This window comes from Hippopotamus amphibius, chromosome 2 (assembly GCF_030028045.1).
Source record: "Hippopotamus amphibius kiboko isolate mHipAmp2 chromosome 2, mHipAmp2.hap2, whole genome shotgun sequence".
In the NCBI taxonomy this organism is placed as follows: domain Eukaryota; kingdom Metazoa; phylum Chordata; class Mammalia; order Artiodactyla; family Hippopotamidae; genus Hippopotamus; species Hippopotamus amphibius.
Window position 1 is genome coordinate 186,377,307 of NC_080187.1, and position 23,759 is coordinate 186,401,065.

At 35.4% G+C, this 23,759-nt stretch overlaps 1 protein-coding gene across 9 annotated transcripts in view; it reads right to left on the reverse strand.

The window, feature by feature from the left end:
• The window catches only part of UBR1 (ubiquitin protein ligase E3 component n-recognin 1), a 154,756-nt gene that overhangs the window by 78,291 nt on the left and 52,706 nt on the right, over nucleotides 1–23,759 (reverse strand). For all 9 annotated transcript variants that reach the window (XR_009051332.1, XR_009051331.1, XM_057721874.1 and 6 more), the window contains 10 exons: nucleotides 15,433–15,563; nucleotides 12,962–13,100; nucleotides 11,944–12,006; nucleotides 11,377–11,500; nucleotides 10,635–10,742; nucleotides 9,897–9,985; nucleotides 8,239–8,337; nucleotides 7,155–7,312; nucleotides 2,354–2,453; nucleotides 1,694–1,822 (listed from right to left, as the gene is read on the reverse strand). Coding sequence is in view for 7 of the 9 variants with exons in the window: in XM_057721874.1 (XP_057577857.1) it covers nucleotides 1,694–1,822; nucleotides 2,354–2,453; nucleotides 7,155–7,312; nucleotides 8,239–8,337; nucleotides 9,897–9,985; nucleotides 10,635–10,742; nucleotides 11,377–11,500; nucleotides 11,944–12,006; nucleotides 12,962–13,100; nucleotides 15,433–15,563 (1,140 nt within the window). In the remaining 2 variants the exon portion in view is untranslated. The remainder of the gene's footprint in view (nucleotides 1–1,693; nucleotides 1,823–2,353; nucleotides 2,454–7,154; nucleotides 7,313–8,238; nucleotides 8,338–9,896; nucleotides 9,986–10,634; nucleotides 10,743–11,376; nucleotides 11,501–11,943; nucleotides 12,007–12,961; nucleotides 13,101–15,432; nucleotides 15,564–23,759) is intronic.

The window sequence follows — 23,759 nt, forward strand, 5'->3', positions numbered from 1 at the left end:
TTCTGACAAAATTCAACACCCATTTATGATAAAAACTCTCCAGAAGGTGGGCATAGAGGGAACCTACCTCAACATCATAAAGGCCATATATGACAAACCCACAGCAAACATCATTCTCAATGGGGAAAAACTTGCAAGCATTCCCTCTAAGATCAGGAACAAGACAAGGATATCCACTCTCGCCACTACTATTCAACATAGTTTTGGAAGTCCTAGCCACAGCAATCAGAGAAGAAAAAGAAATAAAAGGAATCCAAATTGGAAAAGAAGAAGTAAAACTGTCACTGTTCACAGATGACATGAAACAGATGAATGGAAAAGAAGATGTGGCACATATAGAGAGTGGAATATTACTCAGCCATAAAAAGGAATGATACTGAGTTATCTGTAGTGAGGTGGATGGACCCAGAGTCTCTCATACAGAGTGAAGTAAGCCAGAAAGAGAAAAACAAATACCGTATGCTAACTCATATACATGAAATCTAAAAAAAATGGTTTTGATGAACCCAGTGACAGGGCAAGAATAAAGACACAGATGTAGAGAAAGGACTGAGGACACGGGGTGGGCAGGGGGGCGAAGGGGATGCTGGGACAAAGTGAGAGAGTAGCACTGACATATATACACTACCAAATGTAAAACAGATAGCTAGTGGGACGTTGCCGCATAACATAGGGAGATCAACTTGATGACGGTGATGACTTAGAGGGCTGGGATAGGGAGGCTGTGAGGGAGTCATGGGAGGGAGGGCATATGAGGATACAGGTATAAACACAGCTGATTAACTCTGGTGTACAGAAAAAAACTGGCAAAACAGTGTAAAGCAATTATATTCCAGTAAAGAGCTTTAAGAAATAATAATAAAAATAAATAAACAAATAAATAAATAACAAGAGAGAGGGAGGGAAAAAAAAGAATAGGATAGTCTTGTGTGTTTACAGGCAGATAAACGAGAGTGGGAAATAACTAGAGGAGACAACTGAGGAAGCAAACTCCAAGAAGAAGTAATATAGGTTGGGACCAAGAACCTAGGTAGAGACATTACTTTTAGAAAGAAACAGGTAAAATGAAAGAGATCAACAGTGGAGATACACATAGAAACTTAGTGAAGAGTCTACAGTAAGAGGTACAGAGAAACTGGAGAAGAAAGAATTTGACTCAGATAATGTTAATTTTCTCAGAACAGAAATAAATGAGGTCATCTTCTCAAAAGGGAATCTGGGGTAGAATTATGTGTTTAAAGAGGGTTATGCTCTAAAATTATTGCTTAAGGAAAAACATTAGTTCTCTATGTTAAAATTAATTTTCTTAATGGCTTAACTCACATAACAAGGCTCTTGATGGAGTAAATATCCACCCCTCTCCATTGCTGGAATATTTAAAAGTCCAGTCCTAAGTTTCATATTATTAATATTCATGTCCAAGGAAATAAGTTTATCAATAATTAATTTACTAATTGATTACTGTGTTTTATTTTTTAAATTCCACTATTCCCAAAGGTAAATGGAATACCATGGAGCACATTTTCTCATTAAGTGTAAAAAAAAACTACAAATTTAATAAGATAATTCAAATATATAAGAAACTACTTAAGTAATAAAACTTTACATCAAGGAAGCTGCAACATAAACTGTACTATTAATAACAATTAGAACACTTAAAAAGGCACTGATCCTACTAACAAATTTTACTTACATCACAAGCGCACCACTCTTGGAACATTAGTAAAATATTCTTCAATTGCATCTGTATAGCAATGGCAGCCTCCCAGTCAGGATCCACTTCTATGTGCTGCCCAACCTGTCTTCTGATTTCTTCCATTCCCTGCAAGAAAAGAGTGGTTAACATACACATATGGGCCCCCCTTTCTTTACTCCTCCACTGGCAAAAAATATAAAATCATCAGGATTCATATTCATGTACGTATAGTTTTTTAACATGGCTATTACGCTAGGTCAGAATGCATGAGTTCAAATCATAACTATGTCACTTTCTAGCTGTAAGACCGTGGTCAAATTATTTCTAACCTATGATTCCCTTATATGTAGAATGGGGATAATAAGCCACTAATAAGATTGCTATGAGTTCAAAAGAAATAATGCATGAAAGTGTTTACTACAGTTATCACAGGTAAGCATCAATAAACAATAGTAACAGCAGCAGTTAACTAAGCTATTCAGAAAGATCTATTAAAGCAGAATCAGTGAGGCAGTGTTTAAATTTTATTCTACTTTGCTAGATTTATTCTTCCTCAAATAAAAACCATAATTTGCTCAAAACAAAACAAAACGTGAGGTTGGAATTAATTTTTTTTTAATAAATTTATCTTACTAATGTACAGAAGAACTATCATACCTGCATACAGGTAAGAATCTTCAAAAAAGATCGAAAGCCTTCAAGGAACTGCATTCTTAATCTTTCTGTCCATACCGTGGGCTTGCTGATGAGTATATACCTGTCATTTCAAGAGACAAAGAAACATTTCACTTTCCTATTTTGAGATAGTTTTAAGGTTCTCAGGGCTATAGATAATGTTGATTAACCAAAATTATGGATTCTAATTTCTTATAATTCTAGGCAGCACTAGAACTATACCAGCAAAAGGTGAATGCTCTGAGAGAGGCAGATGTCAAAGCTAAGACTGACTTTTCCACTCAAAAGTTAGTCTGATTAAGTGAACCTAGAAGGAACCTAGCCTGTCACAGCTGGACAACCACAGTACAAATTTTCTAGAACTGTTCATACCCTTCACCCAAAGGGCAAGTTGAAATCCCTTCAGCCTCAAAATGCATGTCAAAACTACATGTGCGGACTTCCTAGGCGGCACACTGGTTAAGAATCTGCCTGCCAATGCAGGGACATGGGTTCGAGCCCTGCTCTGGGAAGATTCCACATGCCGTGGAGCAACTAAGCCTGTGCACCACAACTATTGAGCCTGTGCTCTAGAGCCCGTGAGCCACAACTATTGAGCCCATGTGCCACAACTATTGAAGCCCACGTGCCTAGGGCCTGAGCTCCACAACAAGAGAAGCCACTACAATGAGGAGCCTGCGTACCACAACGAAGAGTAGCCCCCGCTCGCAGCAACTAGTGAAAGCCCGTGTGCAGCAACGAAGACCCAATACAGCCAATAAATAAATATAATTAATTAAAAAAAAAACATGTGCATGATGTAGGCTGTTTGTGAAAACTATTTCAGAATATTTTGTTATAAAATATTTTTGTGCATTAAAATGACACACTTTTTTCCCCTAAAGTATGCAGTCATGAGAATTACAGAAAATGTACAACACATAGAGTCTGGCCTGAGGATTCAATACCTTTGTTGTTCCTTCTCAGTATGTAATGACTAGAGATTTGTACAACTTTGTGTTAATATTCTGCACTGGGTCCCAGAGCCATTCATTCCTGCTACCTGATTTCAGTACCACAGATATACTACTGCTGGTCGGTCAGGAAATTTAGAACAGACTTCCTACCTCCAGGCTTTCTTTGCCTAGAACCCAGAAGAAGGACAGAAGTACCTATGTCATCTGGGCTTACATATCAGAATGTATTTGTTTCAAAAGATAAACAGACCCATTTTACCCTATAATTTACAAGACCAATACTTCTTTTGGCTGTAAAGACAATCTGGGTTTCATACTCAATGGGAACATGGTTTATCATGAAATAACTTCTCAAGAAGGAATCATTAACAATTAGTAAAATTTATTTTGCACTCAGTCAACCCAAATCAATTCCTATTACACACCAGGTACTGGGAACATAAACATGAACAAGATACCCTACCCTTGAGGTTCAAAGTGTAGGGGGGGAAACAGATATGTATACTGGACACTGTAATCCAATGTTAAGCTTCCAAAAAAGGGGCACAGAGGAAGTAATGCAGAATATAAAAGACAAGGCAAAAAGATGGAGGAGTAATTAGTTTTATTTGTAAAGATAGTACAGATTGTGGTTTAATTTTTCCCTTCTTTAAATATCCATTAATACACTGAAAGTTAAAATACAATCATCAGGATTTTATCAAAGAAATAACTTTGAAATATGCTAATTACATTTTAAACCATTCTTTTAAAGTAAAAGTAAAAAAGACTAAAGTTTAAACTCTACCACAATGAACAAATGGCATCAATGTTTGGCTGTTTTCTAGAGCACTGCTACTCAAAAGGCTGGTTCACAAACCAGAAGCATCAGCATCAACTGAATCTTTAGAAGTGCAGAATCTTGGGTTCTAGTCAGATCTATTGAGAAATAATCTGCATTTTAACAAGCTTCCATAATGATTTGCATTCATATTCATATTTGAGAAGCACAGATCTAGAGAAGAGAATTTACATTTCTAGTTTCTAGTGACCTCACATAGTTCATGCCTGACCTCTGCAGGAGACCTAGGAAGTAAAGAAGGTGTAAGAGATAGGAAGAAAGGAAGAGGAAAGAAAGAAAGGAAAAGAAAGGTAATCTGCACATAAAAACAGGCGGTAAAAGTAGTGGCAGGAGATGGTTGGACAGAATAGGAGAGGAAGATGGTGACTTGGATTGAGAATCTGCTATACTTTTCAGAAAAAGGAAGGAACAGGTTAGAGTAAATAAAGTATAATATTCACTTAATAGAACCAACGTTCAACTCCATCTCTTTTCTAAGTTTCATTTCTATAGTATCCCAACAGATATCTTCCATGGAGTGAGTGACAAATGAAACTAAATTAATAGAGGTGTATTATTTAGAATGAGGGAGGTAATAATCCCTTCCTTCCATGACACAGACTACTGTATACCTTAAGTGATATACAATCAACTAAAACAGGTTTAGTAGAGGACAATAATGTAGAAGGAATTTTAAATATGAAATGGGCATATTTAAAGAAAATGATGCAACTTAACATAAAGAAGAGTTGGCAGGTGTGCCTGCTGACTTCAAATATTTCAAGTTAAATGAGCATTGAATTGTTCTGAATAGACAAAGGGTGAGCTAGAGCCACATAATGAAAGCTACAAAAAGACAGAGTTCAATATAAAATAACAACTTTCTAAAAGTCAGAAGGGGCTATTCAAAGGTTAGAATGTAGTGCTTTGAAAGAATGAAAATTTCCTGAGGCAGGCTGAACAGAGCTTCTGCTAGGACCAACAAACTTATTTCATGCTGAGGTACAGTCAGATAAGTAGTATATAGGGTGAGACTATGGAGAGCTACAAATTCTGGAAGAATCTGTACTTTATTCTAGAAACAATTAAAAGGCATTAAGTATATGTGGTTATTTCTAACTGATTTACAAGCAGGGTTTCAGGAAGAAGTGGTGAATGAATAAGTATCTGGGGATATAGTAAGAATGACTACAACATTTCTACAATGAGAGACTGAGAAATGGGGCTCGTTAATTATTTGCTAAATGAAAGGTACATCTGTTTGGTGTTTTAGGCCATGTTTCAGAGAAGGCTTTGTTGTTGTTGTTTATGTAGCCTGTGAGGCTACATGATGTAGTGAAAGAAACATGAGTATTACAGATAAACAGTGTTAGGCTCAAAGCCAAATTCTGCCACTTACTAGCTTTGTGACCTTCAGCAAATAATTATAATCTACAAATAAAGATTATATCACCTACCTTATGAGAATACAGAATAAAATGCAGTAAAATAGTAAAGCTCCTTAGCACATAGCAGTTGCTAATAAATAACACAGGACTCTTGTGAGAGTGAATTATATGAGAAGTCTAGCATAGTGTCTGCTAAACAGGTATTCAAAAGACATTAATTCTCCCTTCTCCTTGTCATTAAAGATATCTCTATTTATGTAAGAATGTAGGAGAGAAATTGCGAGCAACAGAAGAGTGGGAAAACTTTAAAATTACCTTCCCAACCAGGGGCCCTAAAGTTTTACCATAGGGCGAAGTATCTAGGCATGCGTTAACTCTAAATTATTCACTGCAGAGAATAATTATAGTCAGAGATCCACACAATAAAATAAACTATGATAAAACAGTGATGTGATTATGCACCACTTCTCTGGAGAGAAAAATAACTCTGCTGTAAGAATACTTCAGAGTAACGAGAACCACAGTAAAGAGATTTTCCCTATACAGTAGACCAAAGGAATGATAAATACACCGATTTAACACTAAACTTTAAGTAGTGCCATTAGGAGTTTTTGTATATTTTTCGTTTGCTTTGCATAATGTAATTCACTACTGAACTCATCATCATCTCAACCTGTACCAAAGATGTGATAATTTATTGAAGTTTAAAGACAGAATTACATGTCATAATCATATTTAGAAATTGAGGAATCTGAAAAGCTCTGGAAGTATTTTTCTTGGTAATATCAAGGATCGAATGCATAGTTCCAGAAATCTGTCAAATGTATTTTTCTAACTAGACTAAATTATTTCCAGGTTGGTTTGGAAACTTGTTTCCATTTCTCTATACCTTACATGATCACTAGAAGAAGTGGACAGAATTAGACTGATAGAATAAATAATCGTATACACCTTAGAGTTCTTTTTTTAAATAGTGAACTAAATGAAACATATTTTGTCTTAATATATTAAAATAATTTTTTGAAGTTTATGATTTATTGAATAGTTTAGCATAATCCTTATAGTATTCACCATCTATGTCTAGAAAAAACAGAAATGTATTTCCTTTTAGGTCCAATGATCCCAAATGTGATCTATCATATGATTCCAACTTTAGTTTAAAAGGAAACTCCACTCTCTTCGGGGAGAAAAACTTAAGAAACCCCTGATGAATATAACTTGGTCATATGTATGAAAAAGGGAGTTAAAAAAAAAATCACATCAACAAGATCATCTGAAATTAAGCACAAAGAGATTATGCAAGAGAGGCAGAACCAAAATGCATAAGTGGAAGTGAGTGGAAGGCATGGTGACTAAGATGGAGATTCATTTCGTGACCCCAAGAGACCCTAAATTCCTGTGAGAGGCCCTTCCTCAGTACCTTCTTTAGTGACCTGATTTTAACTCTGTAAGAAGCCTTCACTTAAAACATTTATTGACATGACAATACCCAGTTCTTTGTACTTGGCATCATTAGAAAGATTCCTAGATAACCAAAAAGATCAGATGTTTATTTATAGGACAGAATAAACACAACCGTGTTTAACAGGTACCCTCACCTTTTGACTGGAACAACTTACTTTAGATCACATATTACTGCATATACTCTTCCCAATTTGTCCTGGCTATAACCCTGGAAGTTGAATTTATTGTTCCTATCCAAGTACTCAGGCAAAACTTCCAGCAGAGTTTCAGTAATGACAGAGATAACATTCTGCTCTTCAATAAGATGCCGAGCCTGCAGAATATGTCAAGAATATTGTCTTTAGTATTAACTCATTATAGTATGGACTTTATTTATTCATTTGGCTGGTAAGTCATTTTGAATAAATGTTGAGCATCAAACACACTCCTTAGTCTCAAAGAATAGCAATTTCTGAGAAATTATTTTCTAAAAGTAAAAATTCCCTATTCCTCAGTAACTAGAAAACACCTGTCTGAACACCCCAAGCCCATTACACAGGTTATTTACATGAATGTTTACCATTGTTAATAACATAGTGAGCAAAGTAGAACAAACAGATATACTTCAGGCTTCTATCATATATATTATCTTTCTAACCTCTCTCCCTCACTCGATATCCAATTTCTCTTTCCATTCTTTTCTCTGGCCTTTGAAAAGAGAAAGTAGGAACCAAACTGTCCAGAAGAAACAGGAAAAGTAGTAGTATAAAAAGGAAGCAGAATCCTCTACTCTCCTTCCAGGCCTATGCGGCACCATTTCATGCAAATGCCTGATGGTTATACTCTCCTCCTGCTTTGTTTTATCTTACTCTATCCCCTCACCCCACAACAACAACAAAAACAACAACAACCTTAAAGAACAAAAAAATAGCAAAAAGAAATTTTTTTTGGTATTAAAAAAGGCACTGCTCCTAAGTTTCTCTAGACAATGAGAAACCAGCTCTAGAGTTCACCTGCAGGGATGAGGACTTTCGGACCAAGGTAGTGCCATCACTCCCACTCCACAAGTTACCTAGTCTTTGGGTAACATTAAAGTGTTTTCACATGCAGATACACTAAAGCATTATTTAATTTCCCAAATGTAATTAAAATAACATAGTGACTCAGAAATTGTTTTAATTTGATTCAACACTAACTAAAATTCTTAAAAAATAAAATAAATATTACTTAGGAAGATTGCCAAGACTAATCAATACATACCAAAGTAGGAACAGTAAACATCTGAACTGAGAGTGCAGTTATAGAGATACTTCTGTCATGATCATCACTGATGTATTCTTTCTGTAGCTGCTTATAATACTGAAAGATATAACAAGTGGAGAAGCAACTATAAATGAGTACTGAAAACTTTTTAAAATCCTAATTTTAACAGCTGCTATATTTGTTTCTGTGTGTAAGATGAAAAGTATTATAATTCCTATTTATTAAGGGGAGATATAATGGTCAACAAAAATTTACTAGAAAGAGAGTAACGAAAGACTGAATATGAACTCAGCTACCCAATCTAGCATAGTTGGATACTAAGAACTATTTTAAAAAACAAAACAAACACACACACACACAGAGACACACACACAGGTAAAAATCACAGAGGACTGCAAAGGTGCAGTGTATCCTTCCTCTGAACAGAATCTGGGGCAATCTTTAGCAGATTTTACCCCAATGGAACAAGGCAGGAACTATTTTATAGTATTTAGAAGCTGATATGACCCAGAAAGCCAACCATCAGATTCAACCCAGCCTTAAACAGAATAGATGCTGGCTGTATATAACTTCTTATCCAGACTGGTGCATACCAACTGAAAACCAACCCTGATATCTTGGGAGAACAAAAATAATAATACATCCAGTCATGCATCAAGCATCTATTATGTGTAAGCACAGTGTGAGATCCTTGACCTACTTATTTAATTTCATCCCTTAGAATTTTTACAAAGTTTAAGAGGTAACCATGGTATACAGAAAAACATCATCTACAGAGGAAGAACTGCTGTTGTACAAGGAAAAAACTTCATTTAAGATCACACATACGTCCAATATTCTCTCTCTAAAGAGTTTTAGAAGAATAGAGTTGAAAACTTGAGTTGTTACCACCTTGCAAAAAACCATATATCTCAGTTGCTTTTAACAACCTATTTATGAAACCCAGGAATTGCAGGTATCCTATCCCACAGTATCATTTACCTATTACAATTATTATTTCACTCCCTGCTTCCACTTCCATCCTGGGTCTACCTCTGTCCTAAGTTTCACAGAATTTCTTGCAACTCAAAATCAGAGTAAACCAACAGAGGTATTTACTGGATACCTCTGTATAAGGCAAAGTAGGTTAAAGAAGTACATGTTCTAACTAATCTAACCTGAGAGAGAGAGACACAAAAGAAATATAACAATGTAAGGGATATACAATAAATCAATAAAACTATTAAAAAGCTATAAGTTTTATCTTTACATTCTAGCCTCAAACAGTTAAGTATAACTCTTGCCCATCAAATTCCTGCTTCCTTTTAGCATGTATATCTATCTGTTCCTTTTCCCTGCTATGCCTTTCAACTAGTCACTGCTCTTGTTATAATTTTACTAACAGACAAATGATTTAGAAAAGATAAAGGTATTCATCAATATGATAACGTCCTATTGCTTTGTCCAGGCAAATAGTAGGTCATTTTCCACCTATGTCCTCTCTCAGACTACTATTTCCATACTACCCAAATGTCAAAATAAATGAACTTTTTGACAAAGAAATGAATTATAAAATTAAATCCTTGCTTTGTAATTATCCCTTTTCCATTATTTCACCTACAAAAAAATGGTCTTCTATTTATATTTGTTGATATCTATTTATAAAGAACAATTACCTTCACAAATTCCATAGCAAAGAATTTTTTGTATTCCATCTCCATAAAAAAACTGCTGAAGATCAATTCGTGAAGGATCTTACGGGCACCTATAGATCATTTTTGGGGGAAGTGGGAGGAGTATCACCAAGGCAAAAAAAACATTCCAGCTATTAGTAGTGGCAGAATATTATAAAAATATTTCACATGCTAACAGACCTCAAGGACTCAAATATTAGTGGCATTTGTTACATTAATATTTAATAGCTAGAATTTAAAATACATACATGTAATGCCTTTTCCCTCTTTTTCTGTACCCCTCTCACTGCTGTACCTTATTTCATCCTACTTCTCCCAACCTTTCTCCATTCCTTTTCATTCTCTTTCAGTAAAGACTACTCTTACTCTGTACCTTCCCTTCTCCATCCCCTGTAGCCTTTCTCTCACCTTTTACTTTTGGTTCTTCATTTAGATTTTAAAAATGAAAATTAACATAGCTTTTATAATAGTACTACTACATGAATACATACATACTCTTTTTACTGGTTCTGACTAAAGGAAAAGGCACTATAATTAAAAGGCAATATCCCTGGGTTTTAACACAGAAGAATACATATTGATTGGTTAACCTCACCTTGAAAGCATAATATCTTATTAAGTTCACTGATTTAATAAACAAAAGGGATTACAACTCCACTTTAAGGTCATAATATTCCTTTGCTTCAAGACAAACAGCATTAAGTAAAAAGATCTACCTACCTTTATAAAGCTTTGCATCCCAAAGCATTAATCTACTTATGAGACAGGGATTCTCAGAGTCAGGGTCTTCCCTAAGGCATGCTTGGCAAAAGATCTGTCTGAAGTCACCTAAAAACAAAAGAAGTCACATAATTTTTTTTTTTTTTTTTTTTGGCTGCATTGGGTCTTTGTTGCTGTGTGCGGGCTTTCTCTAGTTGTGGCGAGCGGGGGCTTCTCAATGTAGTAGCTTCTCTTATTGTGGAGCAAGGGCTCTAGGTGCATGCGCTTCAGTAGTTGCAGCGCGTGGGCTCAGTAGTTTCGGCTCACAGGCTGTAGAGTGCAGGCTCAGTAGTAGCGCATGGGCTTAGTTGCTCTGTGGCATGTGGGATCTTCATGGACCAGGGATCGAACCCATGTCCCCTGCATTGGCAGGCGGATTCTTAACCACTGTGCCACCAGGGAAGTCCCAGTCACATAATTTTTATTCTTAAAGTATTTCTCCCAAAAGTACATTTCCTATAATAACATATGAAAAAACTAAGTAATCCTCCCACGCTTGATGTCAAGAATAATTCTGTCAACATCAAAGAATCAAGAGCCAATAAAACATTATTCACAGCATTTGAAATGCAATACTGAAAATAAGCAAAATGTATAAAAAACAAAAACCATTTTATTTTATACTCAATGACATTTTTTAATTTGTGGCTATTTAAAAAGACAGTATTTTATAAAAAATAAGAAAAATAGGCTATATGCTTACTTGAATAGCTCATAATTTTATTCATCCATGACCCAAGACGCAAAGCAAATTTCTGATGAGCCATAACCTCAGAGTGTAATACTTCTACATGAAGGGAATGTTGAGAGACATTTTCTGAATGATTCTACAAATGAAAGGAATATTAAAAACAAACTAGTTTTAAAATTTTTGTTTTTACTAAGTAATCTATTCTTCAAAAAAATTTAGAAATCATATAACCAGATGTCCCCAACCCCTGGCCACGGACGAGTAGTGGTCTGAGGCCTGTTAGGAACTGGGCTGCTCAGCAGGAAGTGAGCAGCGGGCAAGCAGAGCTTCATCTGCTGCTCCCCATCACTCACATTACCGCCTGAACCATCACAACCACCACCCTCCAACCATCCATGGAAAATCTGTCTTCTAGGCATGCTGATATAACTGTTGCAGTTCCAAATCTCTGGGTCTAAATGGGCCAATTCTATCTTTACTTAGGATGTCAAACCACTTCAACAATATAATTGTTTTACTTGGGCTCTTGTAATGTGCATTCCTCTTAAAATTCTTTTTGACTCTAACTCGGAAAATTACCTTTATATCTTCCTTTGCTTTCTGGCAAGCAGCAAAAGCACCTGCTTTAACAGCCCGACGGCCCTAATAATAGACAAACATGAGAATTAGGTAGTAGATTGACAATCCCAATCAAAAAGTAATATAAATCTCCAAAACCCAACAAGTTCTTAATTATCAATCTTTTGTTGACTGCCTGAAAGTCCAAAAATTGACAATACCTAGTGGATAAACATAAATGTTTAGCACCTTTATGTAGCTTCAGAACTTACCACTAGTAGAATACCACTAGTAGAGAGTTTCTGTACTTTAGGATCCTACATTTCCTACTAGGTAAGAATGCCAATTATTTACTTGCTGTAGTATATTCTATTTCTATCAGACAATAACAAGTTAGGTATAATAAACTCCTATTATATGTCTTAATACTTTTCATGAGTAAACTTAAAATTCTTCAATGTGTTCCATAACACACTGTGGTCCACTAGCGGGTTAGAGGTATGGCCAGGATATTGATTCCTCAAGCCCTAGAATCACATGATGCTCTTTCCACCATCTTACACTCCTCTTGAGGGTAGAGATTACGTTAATATTCCTTCTGCATACCTGAAGAACACATTTTGCTTTGGATGGGTGTTAAATAAAAGCTGAGCTATGCTATCAATATTATGCTAAAAATAGTTTTAATGCAAAATGTTAAAACCTCAGAACTAACCAACTTTTCATAATTCATGCAATTATTCATTCATTCAATAAATAATTATAGAAACAGAGGTTGAGCTGACATTCTTAACTACTCTTTGCCAAGTATATTCAGTAACTTTCTAATTATTTAGAATAAAAGAGGAAAATTATACTCATCTGAAACTATCTTATACACACAAAGAAAAATCAAGTTTCAACCAATTTACTTAGGCTATAAGGAACAAATGAAGAGGATGGCTAACACAATATGAAGGCACTTGGCGAGGGCTAGTCAACACCCAATATCTGGGAAGCTGATGAAGGCAGCATAATAATTCAAATGATGCTCACGAACCTCTTTGTCTATGGCAGTGGTGTGCAACTGGGCCTCTGCGAGCTCACAGTCAAGAGCTCTTTGTAAACTGTATATGACATGGTCATATGAATGGTGTTCGTCATTGAAAAGGACACAGTAGTATCTATCATTTTTCTCTCTGTTAAAAAAAAAAGATATGTATTCAGACACTGCAACAAATAAACAAAGGAAAACATGAAACACAGGCTAAAATAATACATGCCATGTGATAAAGCAGCACCATGTAGTTCCCTACATATGGAAAAGAACCACTGTAACACTAGTATAGGAGGTGTTTTTTTTTTAAAGCTCTTTATTGGAATATAATTGCTTTCCACTCCTGTGCCAGTTTTTGAGGTACACCACAGTGAATCAGCTGTATTTATGCATATATATTCCCATATCCCCTCCCTCCTGCAACTCCCTCCCACCCTCCCTATCCTGGCTCTCTAAGTCATCACCCATCATTGACCGGAGGTGGTTTTAAGTAGTACGATGCCATAAAATTTTACAACCCTGATAAAAGTATTACCTTTTCCATGTTTGCTCCCCAATTTTTCTTAATTTCAGAAGTAAAATATTATTCTCAGTAAGTGGCAGTCTGTCTTTAACACTTCTTTTCTTTTTAATAAATAAATTTATTTATTTATTTGGCTGTGTTGGGTCTTCATTGCTACACGTGGGCTTTCTCTAGTTGCTGCAAGTCGGGACTACTCTTCATTGTGGTGTGCTAGCTCCTCATTGCCATGGCTTCTCTTGTTGCTGAGCACGGGCTCTAGGAGCATGGGCTTCAGTAGTTGTGGCACACGGGCTCAATAGTTGTGGCTCGCAGGCTTAGCTGCTCCGCAGCAGGTAAGATCTTCCTGGAGCAGGGATTGAACCCATGTCCCCTAGCATTGGCAGGTGGATTCTTACCCACTGCGCCACCTAGGAAGCCCATCTTTAACACTATTCTTAACTCTTGCCAATCTCCCACTCTGACAAAGGGAGACAGGCCTCAGGCTCAGAAACTTCAAGCAGGCAATGATAAATAGATGTTATTAATATTTAGTTTTTATTTATTTTTGTTTTTACCTTCAAGTGATACTGGTTTTATACTACATTTAAGTTTTTTTTTTAAAGGTGTATATATTTAAAGTGTCAGCACTACCATTTGACTGTGAGACTTTAGATAAACCACTTAAGCTTTTAATCTTGCTGAGATGACTATTTCTTCCACCTCTATGAAGAGTATAATATCTACATTTGAGAGTGATGTGAGGATCTTACAAAATATGTGAAAGTGGCTGTCATGGGCTACACAAATGTCAGAAGTTATTGTCAGTTTTAAACAGTTTATAATAACCTTTCACTAAATACTGAATTGATTCTCATAACTCTAAGAGGCAGCTTTTCTCAGACCTCTTATAGCTTAGGAAATAGAGGCTCAAAAAGACTTCTCTATGGTGCCAAAGCTAATAAGCAGTGAGAATTAGAATTCAGACCTGTGAACTCTAGTGCTGTCTACATGCATGACCACAGTCAAGCAATCCACCCTTTTTTAGACAGGCAGATTGCTAGTATTATGTTTACCAACACAAAGTTTCTTAAAGCCTTTAACTGATGCTATCAACATATCTGATATTAAAACCTTTGTGGACACAATCTCAGATGACCTTTATTTTTCCAAGCAGTTTATGGTCCAGCAAAAGTCAAAACAATACATTTAATGTCTTTAAAAACTGAAATTCTTAATTCCCTCTCCTAGAATAATACAAATAAACCCAGTAAACTCAAAAAACTATATTTAGATTTGTGAAACTCTTAATATTACACAGGTAGAAAAATTCCCACAAGCCCCAAACTGTATTTCATATCAGGTCTAGAATTCTCTTTTGCATTTGTAAGGTAAGAGCAAATATTACTGTCACTAAAAGACTCACAGTTGTTAGAAATTGCTGGGTTTTAGCTAAAAGAAACTGTTAAATTCCTACACCTGAAATAATCCTAGATCCCAAAGCACTGGGCAAAGGGCTATCTCCTTATTCCTACCCTCAAGATTTTTGATCAAGAAAAGAGATAATATCTGAACTAAAGGGAGACACACTGTTCCAAAGTCCCCATCTTTGTTCACGAACCTCTTAGGGAACCTGAGAGTTGGTCCAGGACAGGATCAAACTGGGCAATTTACTTCCCTACTGAGATGAATGGCTGCCAGGTCCCTGTCAATCATTTAGAAAAAGAACCCCAAAATGCTTTTTCTTAAAAATCAGAAGCTCCTGATTAGGCTCTTCCTTTGGCTTAACTTCTGTATAGTGTCTTACCAGAACATCTCATATAAATGGACATTTTGGAAGTACTCCCATGAGGCAGTTCTCTATAAAATTTTCATAATAAGTTAAAGCAGTAAATAACAAAGACATTTTTCAAAAACCCATTTTGCAATATAAATAACCATTGTGAAAACTTCTCCCTTTTAAAAAATTCCCCACCTTATCTGGAGTTGAGGAGGCAGTTCTTTTTCCTCTTCCCATATAGTCATTTCTACAATATATTTTATCACTGAAGGGAATATTTTCCTGGCTTGGGCAATTACCTCTTCATTCAAGGGACAGTGTAAGTTCTGCAAGAAAGTATAGAAAAACATACTACCAATGTTGTATACAAGTAAGTGGATGAGAAAGATTAATTTATAACAATAATTTCAATGAGTTATTTATACCATCCTCCAAAAATGAATTTAACTTCAGCTCAAGAGGTTGCTATTCACATCAGTTTAGCTTAACTCCTTGTGGCCAAGTTGGCACTAGAGATGACAGAAAGGAAGGGAGGCAAAACCATGGAGGTCTCCTTTATGATGCTCTTCCTTACAAATGTTCTTCCCTGAGTAAACTAAGTATATCATTAGAGAACAATAAATTATAGGGATTGGTTGTCCCCTACAGCTTAAAAAAAACTTTTCTAACTAATTTATTTCAACTGATCCTTATAACCACTCTGTTAAGGAAGAAGATTAATGGCGTTTAAAGAATAAAGATCCCATCCAGGTCAAAGAACCTCTCAACAGATATAAAAAGCAAGACTAAAATCTGGGCCTGTTGACACTCATGGGAAAAAAATGTTAATTGCATTACAGAATACCACTTCCTTAATGAAAGGCCTGTCCAAACCAATTAGCTAAAACAATGCATTTAAACGCTCTATATCATAAACCAGTATGGAAATCCAAATCAAAACCTCTTCATACCTGCTAAGGTGACTACAATCAAAAGGTAGATAACAACAAGTGTTGGTCAGGATATGGAGAAATTTGAACCCTATACACTGCTGGTGGAAATGTAAAATGGTACAATTTAGAAAACAGTCTGAGAGATGCTCAAAATGTTAAGTGTGGTTACGATATGACCCAGCAATTCTACTCCTAGGTATCTATCCAAGAAAAGTGAAAACATGTGTCTGCACAAAAACTTGTACACAAATGTTTGTAACAGCATACTCATATTAGCCAAAAAAAGTGGAAAAAATTTCCATAAACTGATGAATGGATAAATAAAATGGTGTGTAATCCATACAATGGAATATTATTTGGTCATAAAAAAGAATGAAGTACATGCTAAAAAAGCACTAAAGTTATACTTTAAATGGGGAAATTTTTTAATACAGTATGCAAGTTACAATTCAATAAGTTGTTTAAACAGAAGGAAAAGAAATATAGTAGGTCTTTAAGACACACACACACATAAAATCCAGTAGAAATTCAGTATAAGGCTTTTAATATTCGATTTTAACCTACCTGCTATAGACCATACTAATGGACTGTATTTTATTTTTGGTGACCAAAACTTTAACCTACTCATTTATTCTGCACCTATTCTTTCTCACTCCCCAGTGCTTTATTATTTTAATTTCTACCATCTCTTCAATATGTCACCTTTTCTCTGGAGATTTTCCCCAGAAGCTTTTGCTAGAGAGAGATAAAAACAGTGCCAAAGGTACTAAGAGCAATGTTAATCCACTACATTCCTATTTCTTATCTTTTTTAGCTCAATATTTCCTTTCAATTTTTCAAAAAAGTAGTCTGAAGTGAAGAGTTAAAAGAATCTACTCATTACTTCCATACTTTATCAATCAGAAGCTGAGTTCTTCAAAGAGGTCTGGTAAGTACAGAAGAAACTTTTAAATAAATCATTTATAGCTTAGAAAATAAGAAGGTCCATTAGAGCGAACAAAACGGTGATAATTAAAATAGACTTTAGAAACCTAAATAATTAACCCAGAAATGTACTTCAGGACTAGAAAGAAACTTCTCTTAAATACACTTGAAGAGATATTGCCAAATGCTGGATGAAGGGCTGATTAGTATCAGCCAGGTCTAATTACACTTGGTAAATCCCTATTATGGCTGGCACAATGCCACTCAGCTGGCAGAGTATGGATTTCACATTCACCGAAGCAGAGATGACACAAATGCGAAGTACAAAGAACTGTTGGGTGGCAACTTACTAGTTACATACTAGCCATAAATGCCCTTCTGTCAAATCTAGATCATGAATCAGTTCCAGAATATCCAGACTTACCTTCAAAATAAGTCTGAATGACCAATTATTTTTTTAATCTAATTATAAAGCCAAAGAAATCCAAGAAGATCAGGTTAGTTCAGGACTAAATTCAGTGTTCTGAGGCCACATGACTCAGGAAAACCACAAACAGACCAGAACTCCATGATGTAGGAAGAGGGAGGCTAGTTTTGTAAACTGAATGAATAATTTAACTCCCAAGGATTCTTCAGCTACTTAACACAAAACAGTACAAAAACAGTTTTCTAGGATAAGTTATGGAATGAAGAGGATATAAAAATCAAGCCACAAAGCCCTCTGAGTATATGCTAAAATATTCCTATAGCTTTTTAAAAAGATATTAGAGGAAATGAAAATAATCAGAATTAAAAGCGTTCTTTAAATAAAACAGAAACAAGAGAATGAATTGAAAGGGTTAAAACTTGATAGACTGTTCCAGGTAGTAGACACCTGGTGTTTTTTGTGTGTTTTTTTTTTTTTTTTTTTTTTTTTTTGGTGCACGGGCTTAGTTGCTCTGTGGCACGTGGGATCTTCCTGGAGCAGGGATCGAAGCTATGTCCCCTGCATTGGCAGGCAGATTCTTAACCACTGCGCCACCTAGGAAGCCCCATCTGGTGATATTTAATCAAGAAAATTGTTTGCCAAATGAAGGAATAATCATTTGGAATCAGAGCAAGTAAATAAGTAAGAGAGAAAAGGCAATCTAAAAAACAGAGTGCTGAAGGACTTCCCTGGTGGTCCAGTGGGTAAGACTCTGTGCTCCCAATGCAGGGGGCCCGGTTTCAATCCCTGGTCGGGGAACTAGATCCCACATGCATGCCACAACTAAGAGTCTTCATGCCACAACTAAAGATCCTGCATGCTGCAATGACGATCCTGAACATGGCAACAAAGATCCTGCGTGTCTCAACTAAGACCTTGAACAGCCAAAGTAAATAATCAAATAAAAAGCTTTTTTTAATAAAAAATAAATAAAAATAGAGTGCTGAATGATAAGGTATATGGGGGGAAATGTTAGTAATAGGTGAATAGGTAAAGAGTATAAGAATAGTCTTTATACTGTTTATTTTTGCAACTCTTCTCAAATTTGAAATTATTTCCAAATTCAAGGTTTAAAAAAAATGTGCTGGAGCCCAGATTCTAAAGATCTGAATTTTAGTCCTAACTGCCACATTGTCTGGATTACTATGGCTCTTTAATACATTTAAAATCTGTTAGACATATTTACACTCATAACTCTTCAGTTTTTCCTGGCAATTCTCATAAATTTTTCCAGAAAAACGTCTGATTACTTTGTCAAGTTCCAAAAGAGAATTTGGCTGTTATTCTGATTGGGAATATAATGAATTTATGGATTAATTTTGGAAACAACTTTTATCATTTGTAATACTGAATCTTCCAATCCAAGAATGAAATGTGCCTTCTGATTTGTTTTTTTCTTTCATGCCTATACTCCCATAGGAGTATAGTTTTAAAGTTTTCTTAAAACGGAGCTGGCAGATTTCTCCTTAATTTTTTTCCTAAGTATCTTATCTTTTTTGACACTATAGCAAATGGGATCTTTTCTTTCACTACATTTTCAAAAAGCTACTGCTTGTAAGGGCATTCAAAAACTATTTGTTATGTAACAACCTAATTGGGAAAAGAATTTGAAAAAGAACAGATACATGTATATGTAAATAAATAAATAAACTCCATTATAGTTTCTAATTCTTTTCCAGTTAATTTTCTTGGGTTTTCCAGGTATTTTGCCTCTTCTCCAATATTTATGTATTTTAGTTCATTGTTTGCCTATTTGATTGACTTCCAGAATAGTGTTAAATAATGATAGCAATAGTGGATTTCCTTATCCTGTCTCTATTTATAATGGAAATAGAATAATGCTTCATCATCAAGCATGATTAATGGCTTTTGACTTGAGGCCAATAATTCTGGAAGAAATTGAGAATGTTATCAAAGAGCTACTTTCCCAAAAACTGCCAAACACAAACAGTTTCACAGGTGAATTGCAAAAACAGTTCATTCCAGGAATGTAGGCATGATTATGTTATTCTTTCAAACTTGATTCCACCCGTTAATGTTTTATTTAGGCTTTCAGCATAACAATTATTAATACAACTGATTTATAAATTCCATATTATATCAGACCTGAAGTCAACATAATGTTGGTTTTATATAACATATTTGGAATATTTCCCTTTTCCGTCCTCTCTGTTTAGCAACAGTTTGTATGTTTTTGTTATTTGTGTAGTATTTAAGTAATTGAGTGATTTTTATTTATTTTTTTATCTTTTTTATCAGTAAAATTTTTAAAATACAAAAGAAACAGAGATACTGGTATAATAAAAACAACTTTTACCTAAATTTAATCATAGCCCCCACAGACCTAAAAAAAAAATCACTAATCTACTTATTGTACATACAGATGTTCTATTCTGGATATTTCATGTAACTGTAATCATGTAATACACGGTCTTTTGTAACTGGCTTCTCTCACTTAGCATAATGTTTTCAGAGTTCCTCCAAACTGAAGTATGTTTCAGTACTTCACTTCCTTTTATAGCCAAGTAATATTCCACTGTATGGATATAACCTAATCACATTTGTTTATCCATGTATCAGTTGATGAATATTTGGATTGTTTCTATTTTTTAAGAATAATAATACTATTCTATAACACTTTTATTATAATAATAACACTACTATGAATAATGTTACGAACATTCAGTATAAGTAATTGTTTGAATACCTGTTTTTAATTATTTTGAATATATCTAGGAATAGAATTGCTGGGACATGCAGTAATTCTACATTTCACAGGTTTGAAGAACTGCCTCTTTCCAAAGCAGTCTTACCATTTTACATTTCCACCAGTAGCATCTGAGGGTTCAAATTTTGTCACATCCTCGTCAACACTTGTTACTGCCTGCTTTTTGATTATAGCCATTAGTGGGTGTTAAGAAGCATCTCATTATGGTTTTGGTTTGCATTTCTCCAATGACGTATGATGTTGAGCCTTTTTTCCTGTGTTATTGGCTATTTATGTATATTCTTTGAAAAAATGACTATTCAGATTCTTTACCCATTTTAAAAACACCACAGCAATCAGAGAAGAAAAAGAAATAAAAGGAATCCAAATTGGAAAAGAAGTCAGACTGTCACTGTTCGCAGATGACATGATACTATACATAGAAAATCCTAAAGATACCACCAGAAAACTACTTGAGCTAATCAATGAATGTGGTAAAGTTGCAGGATACAAAATTAACACACAGAAATCTCTTGCATTTCTATACACCAACAATGAAAGATCAGAAAAAGACATTAAGGAAACAATCCCATTCACCATTGCAACAAAAAGAATCAAATACCTAGGAATAAACCTAACTAAGGAGGTAAAAGACCTGTACTCAGAAAACTATAAGACACTCATGAAAGAAATCAAAGATGACACAAACAGATGGAGGGACATACCATGTTCTTGGATCGGAAGAATCAACATTGTGAAAATGACTATATTACCGAAAGCAATTTACAGATTCAATGCAATCCCCATCAAATTACCAATGGCATTTCTCACAGAACTAGAACAAGAAATTTCACGATTTGTATGGAAACGCAAAAGACCCCAAATAGCCAAAGCAATCTTAAGAAGGAAAGATGGAGTTGGTGGAATCAGGCTTCCTGACTTCAGGCTATACTACAAGGCTACAGTGATCAAGACAGTATGGTACTGGCACAAACACAGAAATATAGATCAATGGAGCAGGATAGAAAGCCCAGAGATAAACTACGGTCAACTAATCTATGACAAACGAGGCAAGGATATACATTGGAGAAAAGGCAGCCTCTTCAATAAGTGGTGCTGGGAAAACTGGACAGCTACATGTAAAAGAATGAAATTAGAACACTCCCTAACACCATACACAAAAATAAACTCAAAATGGATAAAAGACCTAAATGGAAGGCCAGACACTGTAAAACTCCTAGAGGAAAACATAGGAAGAACACTCTTCAACATAAATCACAGCAAGATCTTTTTTGATCCACCCCCTAGAATAATGGAAATAAAAACAAAAATAAATAAGTGGGACCTAATGAAACTTCAAAGCTTCTGCACAGCAAAGGAAACTATAAGCAAGATGAAAAGACAACCCTCAGAATGGGAGAAAATATTTGCAAACAAATCAACAGACAAAGGATTAATCTTCAAAATATATAAACAGTTTATCCAGCTCAATATCAAAAAAATAAACAACCCAATCAAAAAATGGGCAGAAGACCTAAATAGGCATTTCTCCAAAGAAGACATATGGATGGCCAAGAGGCACATGAAAAGCTGCTCAACATCACCAAGTGTTAGAGAAATGCAAATCAAAACGACAATGAAGTATCACCTCACACCAGTCAGAATGGGCATCATCAGAAAATCGACAAACAGTACATGCTGGAGAGGGTGTGGAGAAAAGGGAACGCTCTTGCACTGCTGGTGGGAATGTAAATTGATACAGCCACTGTGGAGAACAGTATGGAGATTCCTTGCAAAACTAAAAATAGAACTACCACAGGACCCAGCAAATCCCACTGCTGGGCATATACCCAGAGAACACCATAATTCAAAAAGACACATGCACTCCCATGTTCATTGCAGCACTATTTACAATAGCCAGGACATGAAAGCAACCTAAATGTCCATCAACAGATAAATGGATAAAGAAGATGTGGTACATACATACCATGGATTATTACTCAGCTGTAAAAAGCAATGAAACTGGGACATTTGTAGAGACATGGATGGACCTAGAGACTGTCATACAGAGTGAAGTGAGTCAGAAAAACAAATATTGTATATTAACACATATATGTGGAATATAGAAAAATGGTACAAATCAACCTGTTTGCAAGGCAGAAACAGAGACACAGATGTAGAGAACAAACATATGGACACCAACTGGGGAAAGTGGGGAGGGTTGTGGGGGGAATGAATTGGTGGGAGATTGGGATACCAAATTGTACACTCTAAATATATGCAGTTTATTGTAAAAAATAAAAAATTAAAAAAAAAACAAAACAAACGAAAAAAACTGGGTTGTCAAGAATTCCCTGGCAGTCCAGTGGTTAGAACTCTGTCCTTTAACTGCTGAGGGCACAGGTTCAATTCCTGGTTGGGGAACTAAGATCCTGCAAACCACAGCCAAATAAAATAAAAATAAAATGTCACCACTAAAAAAAAAGAAGAAAAAAAACTGGGTTGTCTTTTTATTATTGAGTTTTAAGAGTTCTTTATAAGTTCCAGATACAAGTTCCTTTTATCAGATAATATGATTTACAAATATATCTCTCCCATTCTGTATGCTGTCTTTTCACTTTCTTGATAGTGTCCTTTGGAACATAGAAGTGTTTAATTTTGATGAAGTTCAATTTAAATATTTTGTTCTTTTATTACTAATGCTTTTGGTGTTATACGTATGAATCTATTGCCAAATCTAAGGTGATAAAGATTTATCCTTATGCTTTGTTATAACAGTTTTATCATTTTTGCTTTTATTTTTAGGTCTTTGATCCATTCTGAGTTAATTTTTGTGTTTGGTGTGCGCTAGGGGTCAGGATTCATTCTTTTGTATGTGGATATCCAGTTGTTCCAGTCCCATTTGGTAAAAAGATTATTCTTACCCTAGTAAATGGTCTTTAGTTGAAAAATGTTTGGGACCTCCCTGGTAGTGCAGCGGTTAAGAATCTGCCTGCCAATGCAGGGGACACGGATTCAAGCCCTGGTCTGGAAAGATCCTACATGCCAAGGAGCAACTAAGCCCACGAGCCACAACTACTGAGCCCTCGTACCACAACTACTGAAGTCCACGTGCCTAAAGCCTGTGCACCACAACAAGAGAAGCCACCACAATGAGAAGCCCATGCACTGCAACAAAGAGTAGCCCCCACTCACACAACTAGAGAAAGCCTGCGGGCAGCAAGACCCAATGCAGCCAGTAAGTAAGTAAATAAATAAATAAATAGAAAAATGGCTGATCACAGACGTGGGTTTATTTATGGGATTTCAAATCTATTCTATTAATCTATATATTTACCATTATGCCAGTGCCACACTGTCTTGATTACTGCTGCTTTGTATTAAGTTTTAAAATAGAGATGTGTGTGTCTTCCAACTTTGTTCTCTTCTAAGATTGTTTTGGCTATTGTGGGTCCCTTATAATTTCACATGAATTTTAGAACCATCTTGTCAA